This window comes from Semicossyphus pulcher, unplaced genomic scaffold (assembly GCF_022749685.1).
Source record: "Semicossyphus pulcher isolate SPU_LCO1_2020_fin unplaced genomic scaffold, fSemPul1.0.p SCAF_8, whole genome shotgun sequence".
NCBI lineage: Eukaryota > Metazoa > Chordata > Actinopteri > Labriformes > Labridae > Semicossyphus > Semicossyphus pulcher.
Genome location: NW_027211759.1, coordinates 26,995,147 through 27,012,169, shown reverse-complemented (window position 1 = coordinate 27,012,169; position 17,023 = coordinate 26,995,147). Strand labels below are relative to the sequence as shown.

At 44.8% G+C, this 17,023-nt stretch overlaps 1 protein-coding gene and 1 non-coding gene across 2 annotated transcripts in view; one reads left to right on the top strand and one right to left on the bottom strand.

Annotated features, from left to right (window-relative positions):
• The window catches only part of lrp5 (low density lipoprotein receptor-related protein 5), a 52,548-nt gene extending 39,593 nt beyond the window's left edge, over nucleotides 1-12,955 (top strand). Inside the window, exons 15-29 of the mRNA XM_069685884.1 lie at nucleotides 37-281; nucleotides 917-1,101; nucleotides 1,499-1,647; nucleotides 1,868-2,045; nucleotides 3,317-3,513; nucleotides 3,913-4,112; nucleotides 4,659-4,849; nucleotides 5,012-5,221; nucleotides 5,950-6,075; nucleotides 6,806-7,042; nucleotides 7,169-7,279; nucleotides 7,369-7,608; nucleotides 7,733-7,875; nucleotides 7,969-8,066; nucleotides 9,165-12,955. Of these exons, the coding sequence (XP_069541985.1) occupies nucleotides 37-281; nucleotides 917-1,101; nucleotides 1,499-1,647; nucleotides 1,868-2,045; nucleotides 3,317-3,513; nucleotides 3,913-4,112; nucleotides 4,659-4,849; nucleotides 5,012-5,221; nucleotides 5,950-6,075; nucleotides 6,806-7,042; nucleotides 7,169-7,279; nucleotides 7,369-7,608; nucleotides 7,733-7,875; nucleotides 7,969-8,066; nucleotides 9,165-9,489 (2,835 nt within the window). The 3' untranslated portion in view covers nucleotides 9,490-12,955. The remainder of the gene's footprint in view (nucleotides 1-36; nucleotides 282-916; nucleotides 1,102-1,498; nucleotides 1,648-1,867; nucleotides 2,046-3,316; nucleotides 3,514-3,912; nucleotides 4,113-4,658; nucleotides 4,850-5,011; nucleotides 5,222-5,949; nucleotides 6,076-6,805; nucleotides 7,043-7,168; nucleotides 7,280-7,368; nucleotides 7,609-7,732; nucleotides 7,876-7,968; nucleotides 8,067-9,164) is intronic.
• A 1,555-nt stretch (nucleotides 12,956-14,510) lies between these two features.
• trnap-ugg (transfer RNA proline (anticodon UGG)) lies at nucleotides 14,511-14,582 on the bottom strand. The gene has a single exon. It is a non-coding gene; the product is annotated as a tRNA-Pro (tRNA).
• Nucleotides 14,583-17,023: the final 2,441 nt, after the last annotated feature.

Genomic DNA, 17,023 nt, shown 5'->3' with positions numbered 1-17,023 from the left:
TCGACCGTACACCTCACTCTCTCTTCTTTCCCTCAGACTATCAGCAGAGCGTACATGAACGGCAGCTCTGTAGAACACGTCATCGAGTTCGGACTGGACTACCCAGAAGGCATGGCGGTGGACTGGATGGGTCGAAACATCTACTGGGCCGACACCGGCACCAACCGCATCGAGGTGGCCCGGCTGGACGGACAGTACCGGCAGGTTCTGGTGTGCAAGGATCTCGACAACCCGCGCTCGCTGGACAACCCTCGATCACTCGCTCTGGACCCGGCCAACGGGTAAGAACAGGAAGTGGTTGACTCTGAAACACCTGTAGGTCTCTCAGGGGTTGGTGCAGATGACTTCATGTAGCGTGTGTGTTCACTCAGTCTGAGGTAGTGAGAGTGTAGCGATGTCACCGTGTTGGTATGCAGCTATAACAGCCAGCGTCACGCCTCTTCTTCCCCACAACCCTCCAGCTGAGAGCGGGAGGATGTATTAAACCTGTTTGTTACCAAAGCCAACTTCATCACCGTTCATCCCGGGCCAAGCCCCCGAGACACTCTCCTCTGCCCCTGTGTGTGTGTGTGTGTGTGTGTGTGTGTGTTTACCTGTGCCAGCCTGTCAGATGCCCGGGCTCGTGTCACTCACCTGGTGATGTCTTCATGATGTCATGGTTCATGGCTGTCAGCACGCCGGCCTCGAGGCGTCTGATGTAATTTAATGATCACATTCTCATGCTCGTACAGCTAAAGACGCTAAAAGGAGAAACGTGTTGTTTAGAAGGAAACAGCCGTCGCAGAGTGGAAACAGGTCCTCTGGAAGAAATGATCCACGTACAGAAACATTTTAACAAACACATTTTACTGCGTCTTTGATGATCTGTAACACGCTGGGATGGAGGGTTTGATGAGACTGTGTGTTGTGTGTGCAGATATATGTACTGGACGGAGTGGGGGGGTCGGCCTCGTATAGCCCGGGCCTACATGGACGGCAGCACCACCAACACCCTGGTGGACAAAGTGGGCCGGGCCAACGGGCTCACCATCGACTACGTGGACCATCGACTGTACTGGACCGACCTGGACACGTGCATGATCGAGAGCACCAACATGCAAGGTGTGCAGACAGTCACCATGCATGATAACATGATACATGTCTGATTTTCCTTCTTCCTAACCTTCTATATTTCATCAAACACAGATGTTCTGCATCTCACTGATTTTCCCGACAAGAATTATTGAAGCTGTTTTGGCAATGATAAAAAACGTCATGAGGGTGTTGGGTGTAAAATGAGGAGTAAAAGTAACCTGCATGTCCTTCATCATTAGTTTGTCTTTGCCACAGGTATCTTTAAAATCAGAGGCTGGATTTGGATTAGATTTTCTCTTCACTTTCTCACACCCAAAGAAAGACGTTATGACCCTCTCCTGACCACATACACTGTCATCTACAGTTTATCCCGGACTGTTAAAGCGCCTCATTTCTAATTTAAACGTTGTCGTGTGTCCTGCAGGCCTGCAGAGGGAGATCATCGTGGACGACCTGCCTCACCCCTTCGGCCTCACTCAGTACAGAGACTTTATCTACTGGACCGACTTCAACCTGCGCAGCATCGAACGGGCGGACAAACGCAGCGGACTCAACCGCACCGTGGTGCTGCAGGTGTGTGGAACTAGTTTGTTCACGTGTTACATTTAATCAGCAAAATGTTCCAGATATTTTCACTCTAATTTAGCCTCATTCTGATCGGGGCTTGTCACTAACTGTTTTGGAAATCGGGGATATTTTTGACATAAAATAATAAAGAAAGAATAAAATGATCGGTCGGTCACATCGATCAGATCCAGAGAGCTTTACGGTGGTCGCATGACTGTGTCCTCAGGGCCAGCTGGAGCTGATGCTGGACATCCTGGTCTTCCACTCGTCCCGTCAGGAGGGCAACAACGAGTGTTCCCATAACAACGGGAACTGTGCCCACCTGTGCCTGGCCACGCCCGCTGGCGCTCAGTGCCGCTGTGCGTCCCACTACACGCTGAACCCCGACGGACGAAACTGCAGCTGTGAGTACAGAGCGTGTGTCTTATTGTAGACGCTGGGTCGTTGAACAGGGAGGGAAACTACAGCGCTGCTGTTCTGAAGGGATCGAGGGATCGATTGAGCCCTCTGAGCCGCTGCAGGCCTGATGTGTAACACCTGTGCAGGAAGTGTTGACTTTTATTAAGGGAAGCTAATTGTACTGAAGTGACTGTAAATAATTAATGAATGGAAACAGGATGTGAGCTGAAAGTCAGAGCAGCAGAGTGAAACATGAATGTGAGCACGGAGGAAATGTTGAGCTTGCATCGACAGAAACAACATGATTAAAAAACAGAGCGATGTTTGATTTCAATACGACCACATGATATCATAAACATGGGAACAAGGAATAAAGGCTGTCTCTTAAAGAAGCTTGTTTCAAATAAAAGGTACAAATAGGGAACATAAAGGACAGTCACTCAGCCACTGAGACAGAGGTCAAAGTTAGCTCAGAGGTTTCTCTGACGTGATGAGACAGTGATGAGTCCTGGGAGGGGAGGCAGTAACTTCCTATAATGTTTGGAAGATGGTATGATGACAGGTACGATAAAAGCAGGCCGAGATCAGCCTTATAGAAAAGAATAGACCTTAGTTAAAGTCTACAGGAGGTCAGAGGTCAGAAGCCAGACCATCCAACACAACATGCACAGAATGCTGAATGATTTTTACGACGAGGAATTTATCTAAAAGTTCAGGCTTCAAGCTTTGTTCAGCTATCATTCGGACTTTTCTAGAAGTGTCAGTATTCTGAGAGAACGAGGGAGGCGGCTCGTCAATGAGCTGCTTTATACTGGAAACTGATACCAGTACGATAATTGATACCGATAACAATAGATTAAACAAGGGGAGCAGAGAGGGGGGTCAACATGCAGCGAAGGGCTGAGGACGGGAGTCAAACCTGCGGCCGCTGTGTCAAGGACAAATGTTTTTAAGGCTGTACGATTAAAACTGTCAACTATGTCAAACACAGGGCGCTGGACTTACAGCGGCTGCGTCAGTAGACCAATCACGCTACAATGGAAGCTTGCATCTATCGGCCAGTTACAGTTCTGATACGTGCTACTGCTGTGTTTCGGTTAATACCACAGACATAGAGTGTAAAACTAAGTTGTAGATAATATAAAAAAATGAGTTACTTTAAAAGTTTAGGAAGTTGGAAATGTTAACATATGAATTACAAACACCAACAGATGTAAACGTGTGTTGTCTGGGTTCTGACCTCCACCCTCTCCTCCGTGTCTCTGTGTGTGTGCAGCTCCCTCCAGCTTCCTGCTCTTCAGTCAGAAGGCGAGCATCAGCAGGATGGTCCTGGGGGAGCAGAGCCCCGACATCATCCTGCCCATCCACGTCCAGAGGAACGTCCGAGCCGTCAGCTACGACCCGCTGGACCGGCTGGTGTACTGGCTGGACGGCCGGCAGAACATCCGCAGGGCCCGAGACGACGGAGCCATGGTAACGCTCAGATGATACATGACGCTAACATGTTTATCCTTCATATTTTTCTCACAATTTGAGACCAAAAAAAAGTCAAATCTGCAGGAATTATGAAGCACAAATCTTTGAATATGGACAAACAAAAGTGACGTGAGGAAGTAAACCTGTTAAGATTTTTTAGTCCTAAGATGCAGACGTGCACAGTAGGTTCCCCAACAAACAAATAGACAGATTCCTAACAACAGTGAAAATAACTACAGGAGGGATAGCAGCTCTCCGGAGGGGACACCAGGAAGTTAAAGAAGACCTGTATACTTTAGAATCACCCGTCCTATCAGAGCTGGACCTCAGTGAAGCCCTGAGGATGACCTGAACCTGTCAGATGTTGACCTTGTGACCTGTCTTTGTTCCCTCCAGTCGTCCACGATAGTGAGCAGCAGCGTTCAGGACAACCAGCTCCACGACCTGAGCCTGGACCCATACAGCCGCCATCTTTACTGGACCTGTGAGACCACCAACACCATCAACGTGCAGCGGATGGACGGACACACGGTGGGCGTGGTCCTGAAGGACGACACCGACAAGCCCCGCGCCATCGTGGTCAACGCCGAGAAAGGGTGAGCTGTGTCTGAACTGCATTCAGACATGTTGTACTCTATGGAGGGAAATAAATGACGTCCAACAAGAGGCCCAACAATATAACGATTTTAAACCTTCTTTACCTTCTTTTAACTACTGAGAAATTGTCTTTCAAAATCAGTTTCATCTAATTAAAGAATCAGTTCATGTCTCGTTTATTATTTATTGCATCAAACAGGATTGTCAAGCAGACAAACACGGTCATAAAAACCTGCCGTAAAAGTGTCATGCTGCTGCTGACAACCTGAACTTGTAAAACACTCAACTCAGTCCAAACAACTTTTATTACGTTTTCTAACGATGCAACAAAAATGTGTTGCAGCAACTTAATACTAACAAGGATAACAATATCACTGTTATAATGTAGATGTTAAAAATCAATACTTGCCGCCTGTGTATTTGTGCATGTCCACGCAAAATATCACGACACTATGCTGAACTGGTTTTTCTCACACCCCAAATGAGACCTGTTTAGCTGTGGATCTCATGCATGTTGTTTGTAACCCTGTCTCCATCCTCTGCAGGTACATGTACTTCACCACTGTTCAGGAGCGCTCAGCAAAGATCGAAGGAGCCAGTCTGGACGGGACGGAGCGAGAGTCTCTGTTCACCACCGGCCTCATCAGACCAGTCGCTCTCGCTCTGGACAACAAGCTGGGAAAACTGTTCTGGGTCGACGCCGACCTCAAACGCATCGAGAGCAGCGACCTGACAGGTGACTCACCATAAACAGATATTATTTGTGTGCAGTCATGAAAAATTAGGACAAAAATGGACAGGTGATCATCGGTTTTCGGGCCTCCCTTTTAAACTGAATTTGATTTGAAGTCAAATGAGGAGCGCTGACATGTTTCTTTCATCCATCCGTCTCCCTCAGGAGCCAATCGCATCGTTCTCCAGGACTCCAACATCCTACAGCCGATGGGTCTGACCATTCTGGGAGATCACGTGTACTGGATCGACCGGCAGCAGCAGATGATCGAGAGGGTGGACAAACTGACAGGAGACAGGCGCACGCGCATACAGGGACGGATATCGTACCTGACCTCCGTCCACGCCGTGGAGGAGATGGATCCTCAGGAGTTTGGTACGGACCTCTAAGGAATCATTTACTACCTTATACATTTAATCTGGTATTTTAAAACCTGGGGTCTAAATGACTCACAGGTACGTGAGTGAATGTCTCCAGTAGATGTGTTCATCCTGCAGCAGTGAAACAGGCTGTAATGTCTGCAACATAATCCTTGATGGGTCAAAGGTCGTCCACTAAAAGTTCTTGTTGTTTCCACTGACAGGCTCAGATTGTTATTCTAAGTGTGTGACAACATTACAGATGGATCCCTACAAGGATCCCTACAGAGATAGACCTTTGTGTTACAAAGGAAGATGATTGTTTTAACCACACACAGACGTTACATCGCTCTCTGCACACACACCAGACTCCATTCATAAAAACACTGATTTTACCTCTGCAGATCACGGATGCTTCTGGTCGACCGCTGCCTCAACTTTGTATTCCTGTGTTTAAATGGTTAGGTCGGATTCAACTCAAAATTTGTGTAACACACACTCACACAAACAAACTAACTGCTTGAGGCAGCGGTAGACCAGGAACAGCCCTGTTGTGCGAGGTAAAATGACTGTATTTTTCAGTGGAGTTTGGTGGCTTTGAAGAGAGCGATGTAAAAAAGGATCTTGATCTTTACCAAAAGGTCAATCTCTGTAGGAATCCTACAACTACACCTTCTTTTACCTCTTTTGTCTGGTTATGTTAATGTGGTGTTTTCCAGTAAAGTGACTGTCTCTTCTCTCCAGCATCCCACCCTTGTTCACGTGACAACGGAGGCTGTTCTCACATCTGCATTGCTAAGGGAGACGGCACACCTCGATGCTCCTGTCCCATGCACCTGGTGTTACTGCAGGACCTGCTGCACTGTGGAGGTAAACAACAAAACACACAACAGGATCATGGTGCAGTCAGAGCGAAAGTCCAAACACGCTCACTTCACATGCACATCCACACAGTGAGTTATGACTGAACTTTGAGGCTCCGAAAGGTCCAGGTGGTTTGGGGGGGGACTGACCTCGTGTTCATATTCTAACCTCATGGTTCAATAAACCTCTGTCACTGTGGTGTTTGCACAAGCCCTGGCAGAGAGGTGACGCTCAGTGAAATGAAATGAAACTTTGTGGACTGCTGTTGTTAGCATGCTAGCCATGTTAGCTTCCCCTCTGTGTCTTTATGAGCGTTTTTGGTACTTACACTTTTGTACATGCGTACGTTTACACCACTGACCATAAGGTCAAAGTGCAGAGTACCCAGATGGTGCTCTCATACGTCGTACTAAATGAATTTTTATTAATTTTCAATAAAACTTATTTGAAGCTAAGTGACACATTTTAGTTCCTTCCACGCTCCTTCAAGGTGCACGGCAATAAACATAGGAATATGGTCAAATATTTCAGTCTTCATTTCTCATAAGTGAAGAAATAATGTGTGGAAATATATGCACGACACAAGTAAGGTGTACAAAGTTTACAACTTAGAGGAGTATGAGACACAAGTTTACAATCTCACCTGTTCCAGTCTGACTGCACCAGCATCCTCCCTCTGAAGGATCTTATGTGGGACTGCTTTACCTCATTGTTCCTCCTCCTCTCCTCCCCTCAGAGCCTCCCACCTGCTCCACAGAGCAGTTCACCTGCTCCACAGGGGAGATCGACTGTATACCCATGGCGTGGCGCTGTGACGGCTTCCCTGAATGTGACGACAGCAGCGACGAGGAGAACTGTCCCGTCTGCTCGGCGTTTCAGTTCCAGTGTGATAAAGGCGGCTGCATCGACGCTCAGCGCCGCTGCAACGGGGAGCCCGACTGTGCCGACAACTCAGACGAGCAGGACTGTGAGAGTACGTTTAACATGATGACTCACTGTGAACTCTTTGGCAGTTAAAATATTAACATTGTACTTTATTACACACTGTTTTATTTTTTAATCTAATCTTAATCATTCTCTGCTTCCTGCCGTCCTGCAGCAATCTGCCCTCCTAACCAGTTCCGCTGTGGAGACAACCAGTGCATCACTAAGAAACAACAGTGTGACAACTACTCCGACTGTCCTGACGGATCAGATGAACTCGCCTGTGGTAAAAGTTCTCACCTGCACATATATGTCATTCTCCTGGTCAAATACTTGTCCTCCATTAGTCCCTGACCCCGTCTCCTCTGTCTGCAGAGTTTGTGTCTCCTCCGTCCAGCGGCATCCCGAACACCGGACCCAACACCATCGGCCCGGTCATCGCCATCATCCTGCTCGTCTTCGTGATCGGCGGGGCGTATTTTGTGTGCCAGCGTGTCGTGTGTCGACGCTACAAAGGCCCCAGTGGGACGTTTCCTCACGAGTACATCAGCGGTACGCCGCATGTGCCCCTCAACTTCATCGCCCCGAGCAGCTCGCAGCACGGCACCTTCCAAGGTAACATAATTTCACCTGACCTCAGCTGACCCTTTCTGTTGTGTCCTGGGCTGTCTGTTATGTTTGTGTCAATAAAAAAACACATAACTCAAATGCAAAGGGCTTCATGACTATGCGTGTGCAGGTATTTCCTGTGGGAAGTCCATGATGAGCTCCGTCAGCCTGATGGGCAGCAGCAGCAGCGGAGCTCCTCTCTACGACAGAAACCATGTGACCGGAGCCTCATCCAGCAGCTCCTCGTCTACCAAAGGAGCCTTCTACCCTCAGGTACACACACACACACACACACACACACACACACCACTGTTTCTTCTCCTCGGTCAAATAACACCTGCATATTTTCATTCTTTGTGTCTGCAGATCCTGAACCCTCCTCCGTCCCCGGCTACGGACCGCTCCCTCTACAACACTGAGATTTTCTACTCCTCCAACAGTCCCTCCACCACCAGATCATACAGGTAACACACACACACACACACACACACACACACACACACTGTGACGTCACTTCCTCTTTTTTGGCATATTGGCTGTAGCCATCTTGTTTTTTTGGAGCCAGAAGTGACCATATTTGGACAAGAGGGTGGAGCTGCAGAGAAACAAGTGGTTAGCAAAAGTAGCTATGTGGTTAGCAAAGTCCATCTACCGTCAGGGTGATCTGTGGTGTTGATTGCTCAGTGAAAAACATAATTTAAACAAAATGTAATTAATGAAGAAACAAATGGCCGACTCCTCAGTGTCTTTCAGAACAACTCAAGCTGGACTTGGATGCTTGGTTGCTGTAAGCACAGAACTGTAGCACTGTTAGCTCCAGCCAACAGGTGAAGGTTTGAGTGGGAGGAAGGAAAGGCATCACTAGCTCCCTGCTAGCTCGTAATGCTAACCCAGCTGTGGACAAACGGTTGTGTTTCTGCTCCATTGTTTGTTTCTCTTCTTGTAAATGCCCACCAGGAGCATGATGGGAAATAATCTCAACAGAATAGAGTTGTAGTCTGTAAATAGTGACCCTGCAACATACCCAAGCAAAGACTGGGTGTCGTACAGGTCGGTAAGGGAATCACCAGCAGCCCTATGCTATGATATTATCATGATACTTATGTCACGATAGGATATCATGGGGATTATAAACATTTAGCCAAATGCTCAGTATTGTAATAGCATGAATTGTTTGCTTTATTATCTTTTTTTCAACTGCAAATGATGTACCCGTAAGTAAATAACCTACATCTAACCTAATGAACCTACAGCTCTATCTCGTGGACTGGAAACATTTGTTTTTTCACCCTCAGGCAAAAAAGGTTCATTTGTAAAATACAATTATAATTGCAACTATAAAAGATTGAAACTTGGTGTTACCGTGTCAACACTATGCTGTATCTGTTGTTTCCTCCACTCATAGTTGCAGGGCCCTAATTTACAAAACAACAGAAACACTGAGGCTGTAACGTTAGCTGAGTTAGCATTATAAGCTAACAAGCAGCTAGCGAGACATTTAGACAGACAGTTAAAATAAAGATGACACTAACTCTGACCTAAACTCTGTCTCCTCCTCTCAGGCCGTACCACCCCGTCCGAGGAGCCGCCCCACCCACCACGCCCTGCAGCACCGACGTCTGTGACAGCGACTACACCCCCCACCACCCGCCGGCCGGGCTGACATCGTCAGCGGGCCGCTGGAAGGCCGTGGGCCACGGCAGCCACGGCAAACACAACAAGTACTACATGGACCTGAACTCAGACTCGGACCCCTACCCTCCACCCCCCACCCCCCGCTCACAGTACCTGTCAGCCGAGGAGAGCTGCCCCCCCTCCCCCTCCACAGAGCGCTCCTACTTCCACCTGTGCCCGCCTCCGCCCTCACCCTGCACCGACTCCTCGTGACCCCTCAACGACCCGGAGTCCTGTGAGGAGGGAGGGGGAGGTCTGCTCCGGCCACTTTAATAGGGAAAGAACTCGTGCCGACTTCCAGCCCGGACCGGCTCACACCTGCTGCTCTACGTCTGCTGGTTCGGCTCCAGTGCCTTGCTCAAGGTCCCACATCCGTCAATTCATCATTCCAGTCGTCCTGGAGCTCTCAGGGTGACCTTCATCCGATCAGTCCGACCTCTACGCGCTCAGACGCTCGCTCACAAGAAGGAGATGACGAGTGAACGCAGCCAGCAGCTCCCTCTTTCATTTTCATTCCATCAAAAGCAGAAGACTTCATTTGCTGGGCCCCGAATCTGTCCAAACACGAGCCTCCTGCTGCTCCTGCCTCCTCCTCAACATGTGCATGAACTCAGTCTGAGAGGTGTGTGTTGTTGTGCAGCGTGGACGGCCACTCTCAGTGTCACACCGTTTGTCTTGTCCTTCCTCACGGCGTCCTTGTTGGCAGGACTGTACATAGTGTTAAAATAAGATGAACAAAAGAAATCGGAATTATTTTACTATTTTATTCACGCTGATCCACCGCTCCTCACAACAAGGCCAGACAGACGAGTGGACGCGTGGACGATGGAGCGGTGAACGAGTGGACAGCCGTGAATGTTTCACTTGATGTAGGACATTAGATAATTCACAGACGATGACTGAATGAATGTGAATGAATAATGAATGAATAAATGAATGATTTAGTGGGTGGATAAGGGCCAAGATCAAAGTAGGGCTGGGCAATTCTATATTGATCCATATCGATATTTATCATGTATAATTTGATCATGCTGCCAGTTTGAAGAGCATCCTGATAATCATGGAGGCCTGAAGAAACCACTTTAAAGTTTTTATCACACATTCTAAAGGCTGTCGTATTTTAGTAAAGATCAAAAAACCATGAAAATTCAGTGTTTTCCCCTCATAGGCGGCCAGGCCGAGCTGCTGCTAATGACATTAGCTCAGTTTAAAGATTTGTTCAGTGGTATTCTTCACAAGGTTTTACCGTTAGCCGAATTATCCGCAGAGGTCTCCTCCTCTCTGAAACAAACAGACCCAGTGATTAAAGCCAGTAAAACTCTGATAAACCTGTTTCATGTTAAAAATCTGTGTTTCTAGAATGCTCTTTGGTGTGGCTTCAGCGGCTGCTAGCTGAGCTGCAGCTGACGTTAGCTCTGCTTGTTTCTCTGATAACTTCAGACCTCAGAATGACTAAAATCTTTTATCCGGTTAAAAGATAAAAACCAACAGATCTTACAGAGTTGCACTGTAAAAAGTAAACCGTTGGAAACGTTTTAACGGCCAGTATGCAGACTAAAAACATGTATCACCTTTAACCTCCTCATGGTTTTATCGCCCAGCCCTGAATCAAAGTGTGAAATCTTTTGTACATTGTTTTAAAAATCGCCACATTTCAAATTCTTTGTAGTAAAACGTTTGGCCTAATGAAGTGGTCGAGCTCTTCAGGCAAAGACAAAGACTCCTGTCTGTGTCCCGTGACATCACAACATACCAAATGACATGTAAAGCTATTGTACATATGTGTAATGAAGTCAATGATTGAGTCGTGAGAATCTGAACCTCTTCCATCACCTTCTTCTTCCTGTTTACCAAAAGTATGTTTGCTGCTATCGTGTACATACTCTACCAGTTATTATGATTATTACACAGAAAGCCCCAAATTACCACTTTCATACTGACCATAGATCATGAAGCTATTTTACAGTTCATAACAGATTATTCTTATAGCGACTTTTGATATTCGTACCTGTCTGTGTGTAGATCATTATGTGTGTTTGTGAGTCATGTTTGTTGGTTTGAAGGAGTCTGTAAGAAACAGGTCAAAGAGTTCCCACTGAAGCACTTCATTCAGCACTGACCCAGAAATATACTGAAGCTCTTAATATGCTTCACATGGCCCCGCCCACTTTCACACCTGGCCAATCAGTGCTTAGAGTGTTCTCGATATTTGGTTTAGACGCTGACACCCTGCATTCACGTGCTCCTCGGTGGTTCCCAAATCGCCCGTTTGGAAGTCGTTTTTACAACAGTGTGCACAATTTTCAAGTGGTCGTGTGTAAACAAAATGGACGATGTGATGTATTTAATTATCAAGAGCTCCGTCTACAGCAACTCAGTGCCTCCGTCTGTATTCTTCTGTGAGGAAAGATCTGCAGAGTGCCGGGATGAAGCTCTTGTGCAGCTAGAGAAAATTGGTATTTGTAATTTTGTAATTTTTCCACCGCCATGAATGCAGGGTGAGTCAGCCTGATGAGCACTTGAAGCATTCTGAGGCCTATCAGGTGCTCACCTCCTGCAGCGTGAACCTGAGTCAGTGGTAAATAGAGTGCACTTATATAACGCCTTATTAGACTTGTGTCTGCCTTACAGTAACATCAGCCTTCACCCCATCGAGATCTAAAAAATCACCTGCGCCTTCGGTCATGTCTTAAACAGCGACACTTCAACATGCGGACTGAAGGAGTCAGGGGTCACGACCTGGTCTTCCTCCTGAGCCATAGCCGCCCTTAAAGTGAGCTCTGTTTTGCCTTTGCTGTAGTCCGGCTCACAGGAAGTAGACGTGTAAATCGTCTCCTCCTTCACTGTCTGCATTTTCTCATCGCTACGTTAAACAACAACAAACTGTTAGCTTGAAACCTTCACGCTGAAAACGGACAGTTTTGATAAAGATTTCAGTCGTGCAATAAGACAGACCCGCTCGGTTCTTTATTATCTCGTGATATTTAATGTGACGGTTTCTTTAGTGGGGATTTAGACATGTTATACAAGGGCTCAACTCCCCAGATGTTCAATTAAAGCATTGATCCAAGGGCACAATAACCACCGTTTTTATTTTATACAATGATCATCACAAGAGATACGACAAGAAGTGTGAAGATATTCTATGCACTTACAAAAGAAAGGGGATCTCATTATTTCCCAGGAAGGAGGAAACGCAGAGTCAGGCTCACACAGGCCGGGGAGAGATTTCAGGGCTCAGAGACAGACTGCCGTTTCCTTTTACTGAATAATTCCTGGACAAACAATCTTCCTCTGAGCTTCTTTGCTGATATTTTTATAATACAGTTTGATTTTGCACACATGGAACAGCTTACTTCAGTAGTAAAGTGTGTGTCAGTGTCAGCCATGGTGCCAAGAAGAGGTTCACCAGTTTAGGCCTGGTTAAAGAAATCTGCAGCACTTCTGGAGGTGTCCACTTCCTGTCAGGTGACCTCACAGCTGATGTCAGGTGACTGAATGTGTCAGTGGAAACTCTGTGACTCATTAATACTCGGGCTGTCGGCCCCGCCTCAAACCACTGTGTCAGTAAAACTCCTTAAAACCTGTATCTGTGTCTCAGCTAAAAATGCTTTGTGTAATTTACACTTGTGACATTTTTTGTATCAAAAGCATTTTTATATAATAAAGGTTCTATTTTAAGGAACGTTGTTGTGTTTGATTTGAGCTGAAGGTCAATTCATTATGTGGTTCTTTGTTCGCTGTACAAAGCAGATTATTAAAAGTAATCGTTGGAAAAATCAGTATTCATCACAGTCAGGTGGGGACACATTAAAGATGCAGTAGGTAACATTATTAAAACTAACTTTTTATTATATTTGCTCAAACTGTCACTTTAAACATGCAGCAGAGAGACAATCTGTGAAAAAAACACGTTCCTCTGGCTCCTCCTACTGCTCCCGAACCACACAACCAATCAGAGCCGAGCAGTCTCTCAGGCTGTGCTCTCACGGCTAAATGTTTACAACATCAGTGAGTTGCTGCTTAGTTGGCTCTGTTTTTTCCACAGTCTCTGTTAGCCAACTAAGCACAGCTGGTTTTGCTAAATAGAATTAGCTGTAGATTGCCGTTCACAGCAAAAACACTGATTTCCGCTGGTTTGATTTGTATCTGCTTCGATAGTGTTGGTGGTGTAATACAACGGCTGCGGTTGTCATTTCACGTTTTTACCAGTGTGTCCGCCATATTGTATATCTGGCTCCTTCAGTTGCCGTGGTTACTAGCCTGCGTGCGCATGACAGCCTCCTATGCGGGGAGGGCTTTGTAATCTTTCGAATTTTGAAGCAAAGTCCCCTCTCTTCTCCATCTTACCTACTGCAGCTTTAATGATGGTAAACTCTGACCTAAGCTAAATGGAATGCAGCCGTTCTTTTCCTGTCAAAATATTCAACATTAATGTTTTCGTACACACAGTAGTCGTTTTAGAGGTTTTAGTAGGACAGGTTGTAGCAGTAATGACAGCAGTTGTACAAGCAGTATTTTGTAGTATTAGTATTATAGTTTTGCCGGTAGGAGTACCAGTATTGTACGGATGAACATAAGGGGCAGGCATAATGAAAAATAAGAACATTTGTTTTGCATTTTAAGAAGAAAGTTAAAATGTCAATCTCATCTTCCTCTTCTGAATGTTTGACCTCTTTCTTTGAGTTATGCAGCACGTACTGGAAATATTTAGCAGTCAGTAAAATCAGAATCAACTTAGAGCCAAGTAGGCTCACACATACAAGGACTTTGACTTGGTGTTTAGGTGCAGAACAATAAACACAGAAGTAGAATAAAAATAAGTAAAAAGCTATTTAACAGTAGAACTGCTGCTGTCAGGGACCTTAAATAGAATTTAGATAAAAAATATACAACAAGAATAAGATATAATGAAGCAATATAATACAAAATATGTAGAACTGTATAATTAATCATTAAATTTGATTTTAGTAGGGCCCCTATTAACTAAACCCCCATAATGTTGTTTTATTGACAAAAGATGAATATACTTTTATAATAATGTTCAGGTGTAATGTATAATAATATTTCTCCTTTTTTATTGTTGTTGGAGTTTTGACTGAAATAAAATGAAAATAAACCAGCATGTATTAACAAGTGTTTCACCTTAGATTGCAATGGACTGACAGGAGAATACAACGACGATTCAAATATAGGTGAAGACAGTGTAAAGATGGAGGGTGTTAAAAAAGGAAGGGCTCGTCCGGGATTTGAACCCGGGACCTCTCGCACCCAAAGCGAGAATCATACCCCTAGACCAACGAGCCGCTGTGCCTGTACAATATGTGGATAGGAATTTAAATGTCTTCATGCGACACTGTTTTGGTTTTCTTAGTAGTGTGAGGACTCCATCTACTGGTCCATCACAGCATTTGCACTTTATTTGATTTACCGTGTATAATTTTTCTATAAACACGGTTTCTTATTACGATCCTTGTTGGTTTGTCTGGTGGCAAGAAAAGAACAAGTGTTATGAATAATATAAAATATGGAGCAGCTTCCTTTTCACAGTAAGTAATGCAGTGTACAGTAAGCTGATATGAATGGTATGAACAGCAGATACTCTCTTCCTAACATGACTGTGAAAACAAAACAAAAACCCACCTGTACTTTTCCTGATAAGTTAATATGTCTGCTATGAAAATGTATGAGGGATGCAGCCAGTTCAGTTCGAAAGGTAAAATATTTAAAACACCTGTTCACTTGTAGCCTACTTAAATTACTACATATATAAGTGAAACTGTCTTAATATCTTTTATAACCATTAAATTGCATTGTATTTTAGCATCTCAAGCAGTGAAATGTGACTGTTGTTAAGGTGATTTGAATTAGCAGAGGGTTGTTGAAGCTGTGTGAGGCAGCCACGGAGCCACAGAGGGAGACACACAGCAGCCTGTGCTTCAACAGAGCCTTCAGTGGCCCACGAGTAGTAATAAGTAACTCAGAGGACTGCAGCATCAAACTAAATATTTTCTCTTAAATAATAATCTGAGAATGAAGATAAGGATTATACAGACCATACATACCCACAATGCTATTGAAGGTAAGAGTAGTTCCTGCAGATGTCACTGGATTAACTTGGATGTTATAAAACAGCTCCATTCATCCGCATGCTCGCTAACGTCCTGATTACTGGTCACATGATATTAACTGACTTCCTGTGGCTCTTAAATTGATGGATACACCTTGTAAGACCTCTAACATGTAACAGTGACAGGTGAGATGAAGGTGAGTATAAGCATCTCACGTTCTGCAGATGAAACTACAGATCTCAGTTTATAAGAAATAACATGATCTGCTTAGCTGCTTCAGTGGTTGTTGAACGATAAGGATCGATCAAATATTACACCTAAATCATGCAGGACAGAGCATGCAGCAGAGGAATGAGGGCCGATACTCTGCCTGATCACTTTCAGTAATCCAGTCACTTACAGCCTTACACTTCAAAATACATTCAATAAGGAACACGATATAAAGATGCTCTGTATCATCTGGAGTCTCATTTCTAAACCGTCTGTCTGACCGTCTGTGATAATACAATGCACCTGCGCACACACGCTACGAAACGTCAAGACACACAAGTCTCAAAACTCCGCTCCTCAAAGTTGCCATCAACAGTTGCCATGGCTGGTGGTGAAAAAAAAAGCGTTTTGTGTTCAAAGGAGAAAATGGGAACAATATTGGAGTACAGTGCAAGTTCTGCCTTCTGGCTGTCGCTATCCAAGGACTCGACATCTAATTTAAAGAAACATTTACAGGTAAGACCAACCACTAACGTTAGCTGCACAGAATTTCAGTTAAAATGTCAGCTAACCTGTCGTCGTCTTCTTCTTCTACTGAAAAATATTTTGTGACTCTGGTGATGCTGTAGACGGACGGGATGTGGGTAAAAACAAAAAGCCTGTGACTCGAATTAGTTTATGGCAGTTTACTTGAAGTTTGAGCGTGAAGTAGTGTGAACAGCAGACTTAAGTACATTTAAATGTGCATTCACACATGACAAAAGTTTTGAAATGTATTTTCTCTTGTCTTTATTTGCAGATTTAGTGTTGAAGTAATTCAAAGTAACTGAAAGTAATCAGTTATGTTACTTTAAAATTGTAATACTTGGATGAAGTTACAGATTACATTTTTTTAAGGTAATTAGTAACTGTAATTAGTAACTGTATGGGAATACATTTTTAAAATAACCCTCCCAACCCTGGGTAGCAGAGAATAGCTGGGGCCCCAGGACAGAGCCCTGTGGCACACCACAAGACAGTGGTGAGAATAAAGATGGAGAGTTTCTAAGATGAAACCTCCGTCAATGTGATGAAAATAAAAACGGTGTGATGCTATACCTGATATACTGGATCAAAGGGCTGCCAATTCATTCAAAAACCAAAATAAAAGCAACAACAGACACTGCTTCAAATCAAAAGATAACGTGCTGTAAAAAGCCAAAGGAACTGTATTTACAGCAAACACACAGCAGATACACTTATGTAAGCACTGCAAAGTAAAAACACACAAACCCAGAACACAAATGCACAGAGGTGGACAGTAACAAAAAAGATTTACTTGAGTACTGTACTTAAATACATGTTTTGGGTATCTGTACTTTAATTGAGTCTGTACCTCGTGCGTCTCCATGGTTGAACGTCACTCAGATCAGGCAGTTCATTAGGAGGCGGTAATGATGGCTACGGCAGAGAAGGATGACGACTGA